Source organism: Adiantum capillus-veneris, chromosome 27, assembly GCF_014529385.1.
Source record: "Adiantum capillus-veneris isolate H3 chromosome 27, ASM1452938v2, whole genome shotgun sequence".
Classification (NCBI taxonomy): domain Eukaryota; kingdom Viridiplantae; phylum Streptophyta; class Polypodiopsida; order Polypodiales; family Pteridaceae; genus Adiantum; species Adiantum capillus-veneris.
Window position 1 is genome coordinate 69,851,448 of NC_140957.1, and position 4,675 is coordinate 69,856,122.

Here is a 4,675-nt window from a genome sequence, read left to right on the forward strand (position 1 = left end):
AAATAATTATAAAAAATCCCTATATTTAGGCTATATATACAATGAAATATTTACACACAAAGAGGCCATAATATACTTTTATTTTTTTATTTTTTTTATTTTTTTTGGCTCACCTAGCCCAGTGACTAGCTAGCTGAGGGTTTTTTAAGAAGATATGGGAAAAGCCCCCTAACTCACACACGCCTATTTACAGTGAAATGGTAGGGATAGCCATAGTGTTTGGGTGATTTTGGTAGGGTGAGGTAGCTTACTATGGCAATTATGGAGAGCCGAAAAACGGCTATCAGCAGGAATTTGGTCCGGTGTTCAAAGGAGATGAGGATGCAGATGATTGGCTTGCCGATTTTGAGCTATTTATGTTGGCAGTCTTGCAATTGCCAGATGATGAAGCGAAGCTCCAAACTCTACCTTTGGTGCTTCAAGGTAAAGCAAAGGTTTGGTTTGATGGTTGAGAAGAGGTGCACAAGCAGAATTGGCTTGGATTTTGCGAACAGTTCTTACAAAGGTATCGAAGGGTGGTGTTAGCCTCGGAAGCAGATGCAAAGCTCGGAGACTTGCAGTAGGAAGTAAGTGAAATTTTTGATGCTTTTGTTGATAATTTTGAAGCATGTTGGGGAAATTTTGTGGCTGCTACCCAAGCAACCAATGCGAGATTCTTTAAGCGGGAATGCTTGCATCCCTATGTTTGAGTGAGAGTGGAGTATGAAGATCCAAGCACTTATGATGAAGCCGTCAGAGTTGCCAGAGCAAAGAGTCAAAAGATGAGGAAAAAGATGGAGGGAGGATTGCTACAATCGGCAATCACTGCAGCCTGTGGACCTGAGCCCAAGCAGATTGATGAGCATCAAGAGGTAAAAGATCCTTTTTTTGTTGATATGAATGTGATCAAAGCACGTGAAGTTGATGCCAGGCTAGAAGAGGTAGAAGAAGTGCCAACTAGGGCTCAAAAGGTGCAGAGAGGTATATTCAGGGTGCCACACAGTTTGCTTCCTCAAAAGAGCGAGGTCGCAAAATTTTTTCAAGAAGAGGTGCCAGTTCCAGAGCCAGCAATGAGGAAGGTAGTAGCAGTACAAGACTTCGTCAGTTCAAAAGAGGAGTCTGACAGTTCCCATAGTTCTAGAAGCAGTTTGGACACAGAAAGTATGTGGGAGACAGAATCCCGGTCTTCTAGGTATGAAACTTAGGATGTTTTTCATGTAGATGAAGTGGAGAACAGTGTATGCGAGTTGCCTGCCAGCCATTTGAAGGTCGAGGAGATGCATAGTGCAGGTGTGGAGATGCCTTGTGTGAACCTGTCAGTTGAGCAGCCATCTCTTGTGTCTCGTGATGGTGAGTCCCTATTGGAGGAAGAGGTACGGTTTGATGGTGTATCAGACTTAATTAAAGAGCAGGTTTTTGAGGATGGCTTGCAGGAGATAGAACCAGAAGCGGAGGTATGTTCAATTGATTTGTCTATGCAGGGGGTGGGGCAACCTTGCCTTGAGGGGCATGTCGAGGTGCATGGTGAAGTTTCAGAGTTTGTCTGTGGCTGTGGAGAGTTAGCTCCGGCAGGTGACTCTATGGAAGATGATACAGGTGCAGCCTATGAGCTAGAGGCTCCATGCAATGAGGAAGGTGCCACCGACCTTGAGGTCTTTGAAGAACAGGTTGTCGTTCTAGCAGGTCATGCTCTTGAGGATAAAAAGATGATTTGGGTGCCGTTTATAGAGGGTTGGGGTATAGGTTTGCAAAGGGATCAGGTTTGCTTGGCTATGCAGCAGGTGGAGGAAAATTGCAGGGTTTTGTTTTTTTATGTGATGCTATTGATAGCTATGTTATTGGAGGTTGCTTTAGAGGTGTCTTTGTGTCAGTGGCAAGGTTTTTTTGCAGAAGACTACACTATGGAGGGTTTTCTAGCAGGTTGACAGGATAGCTGCTTGTGGTACCAATGCTTCAAGAGATCGAAGGTATGCTTATGGTTGGCAGAAAGACTTATGGATGCAGGGTGGCAAAGCTCGATGCTATGAAGGGCTAGAAGGATGGCCTATCTATTGGCCCACAGGTGCAAAGGAAGACTTGAAGATACATGCTTTACAGGTGGATGGCCACGACCATTGCTTTGTATTTGATCAAGGTGGACTCTACACTATGATTGGGGAAGCTATGAGCTTTCCATTTGACCCTGGCGGGTGATGCAGTAGCTGATGCTTTTTTATCTATATATATTCTATCTATATAGCCACTATTTCTTATGCAGTCTATGTAGCTCTTTTATATCATTCTCTCTAGACAATTCTATCTTACCTAAATAATGCTACCATTGAGCATGAATGCTCAACGAGGGGGTGGGCAATGATGGTGCACCCAGTTTTGGTCGGCCCAGGGAGAGCTCAAAAGCTGGTACATGGATATTTGCAAGCAAATGGAAAAGTGTTTCAGTGGCTATTTGATGCAAGATATGGCCGGAACTGTCGTGATGTGTGTGCCAAATGTTTCTTTTAGCAGACCGACGGGGGTTTTTAGGCTCAGTCGCTCGGGTCTTTTGAAGTGGTCAGATATTCTTGCACGGGATGGCACCATGCAATGTATGTTGAGTGCTTGCCTTGCTTGGACAAGGTCCGAGTTTTGATGATGCTCGGAGATGGGTGGATAACTGTTTATGATCATGAGACCGGCAGCACGAAAAGTGAGCCTCGGGCTTGCTTCTGATCATTGGCAACACGACTGGAAGCTAATCGCATTTTTTATCAGGAGGTGGAGCTCAGCTTCAAAGGCGGAGAGGTTGAAGGAGGCATTCAAAGGTCGGCTTTTTTTGGGCGTGTGCAAGGGGGCCAAGCTCCAAGTTTTTTTTAAAAGCTATTAACATAAAAATATAATGGTAAGCTGCAGTCGACGAGCTCGCTATGCAGGGGAAGGGCTACCACCTGGATAGTTTGCATGAAGGAGAGCAGGTAGGCAAGAGTGCTAGTTTTGACAAGACAGAAGGTGGCTAGCGTTTTTTTTAGAGGGCGGCAGGTTGCCGACTACAGAGAGGGAGCCGTGAGGTGGCTGCAGTACAGGACGAGGAGGTGTAGCGCTGTTTTTGGAGAGCCCATGGGGGCTTATGGTCAAGGATAGAAGGCCAGTCACGGGGGGGCACTGTGTGTTGAGGCCGCCAGGGCAAGAGAGGGCAGAGCCGCCACCTGAGGAGGGCGGTTGATTGCAGGGTCAGGACGTGAAGGAGGGGATGCCGGGCAGCGATACAAAGCAGGAGAGGCTGCAGAGCAGCTTTGCATGGAAGGGGGAGATCCAGGGTAATTTGGGCTGGACAAGGGGCCACCAAGGGCCAAGAGTGGAAGGACGACAGGCTGCATGCTAAGGGCCTGTCGACGGCGAGTTGAAAGCAAGAGGGAGCGAGGTGAAGGAGGAAGGGCACCGGGGTGACCTGGGGGTCGATGGCAGAGAAGAGGTGATTGGCCGCATGCCCGCCATGTGAGAAGGAGGGTCCAGAGAGCTGAGTTCAAGGGAGGTGGGCGCTGCATAAAGTTGAAGGACAAGGGACTGCACAAAGAGGTCGAGGGGCTGCCTCTGTGTGAGATTGACGGACTGTAGGGTTGCGCCATCTAGGGGACGGGTGACCAATTTAAAAAGAGGTAGAAAGAAATGCGCTTCTATCAAATTTCATCGTCGTGTAAAGTTTTTAAAAAAGATTCTATCTTGATATAGGCTCTGTCAGCTTCGCTCTAAATCCATGTCTGTTTTCTCTCTGGCTCTCGTGTTTTGTGGTGAATCGAGTGTTTGAGTATCTCCTAAGTGGGAATAGGGAGTGCAAAGTAGATATAGGGTTTGTCATAAAGTGGATGCCTACCAGGGATTGTGCAAGGTTATGTGTGTTGTTGGATATTGAGTTGTGTATTTGTGGGGGGAGGTGCTCTAAAGATTGTAGATGGGAGCCGTGAAGGTATGCTTTGCAACTGTGTGTATAGTCTGGGATGGTTGGGAACGGACTTGGGCATTAGCTGTTTGCAGAGTGGGTATCTCGGTGTCAGTCAAATAGGGGATAGGGGTGCTAAAAGATCACTGGGCTATAGAGAGGCGTTCATTTAGTGTGATGGTGGTTTTCTGACTTCCCCCTTTCCGATGGTCTTATAACTTAAAAAGGTCCTAGCTGAGAGATACAAAGGCCTTTTCAAATGCCCCCCAAACCGTAGACTACATTGTTTGGAGGTTCAAGCATGCAACCTCTCCCTAGACATCTCATCTGCTTTGTTCGAAGGCTCTAGCATACAACAAAATTCTCCCCAGACATCCCATCTGCATCTATGTGAGGTTTTCAAGCATACAATGAAACAATCCCTAGACATTCCGTCTACGTTGTTGTGAGGTTTAGACAATACCAAAACAACATTTCTCACTACTCCACCCGAGAGTAAATCACCAAGCATTGAAACCAATATTAAAACCAGAGTCAAGAAATTCCAATCCGCACCAAGGTAGGTTTAAAATAGATACCATCCATTTCAAAAAAATTCCAAAGAAGATCACCAAACAAGCTCTCAAACAAAATTTAGAAAACTGCTAATTCAAGCTGAAAAATCATTCTCGACATCAATCGAGCTCAAAAGTTGACAGGGCTTCTGTCTTGAAACCTACACCAAAATTAGGGTTCCATTTCTTCCATAAATTTGTACAAAACCTAGTATGGTCCATAAGCTCT

The 4,675-nt window shown here is 46.0% G+C and overlaps 1 protein-coding gene and 1 pseudogene across 1 annotated transcript; both read right to left on the reverse strand.

Moving 5' to 3' along the window:
- Positions 1-2,293: 2,293 nt before the first annotated feature.
- Positions 2,294-3,074, reverse strand: LOC147422167 (uncharacterized; annotated as a pseudogene).
- On the reverse strand, positions 3,009-3,755 carry LOC147422168 (uncharacterized). The gene has a single exon (XM_086503682.1). The coding sequence runs from the start codon at positions 3,579-3,581 to the stop codon at positions 3,105-3,107; it is 477 nt and encodes a 158-aa protein (XP_086359808.1). The 5' UTR covers positions 3,582-3,755; the 3' UTR covers positions 3,009-3,104.
- Positions 3,756-4,675: the final 920 nt, after the last annotated feature.

Coding starts and splice junctions, on each gene's coding strand:
- LOC147422168 (XM_086503682.1), bottom strand. CDS start 3,581: ATGGCGCAACCCTACAGTCCGTCAATCTCACACAGAGGCAGCCCCTCG.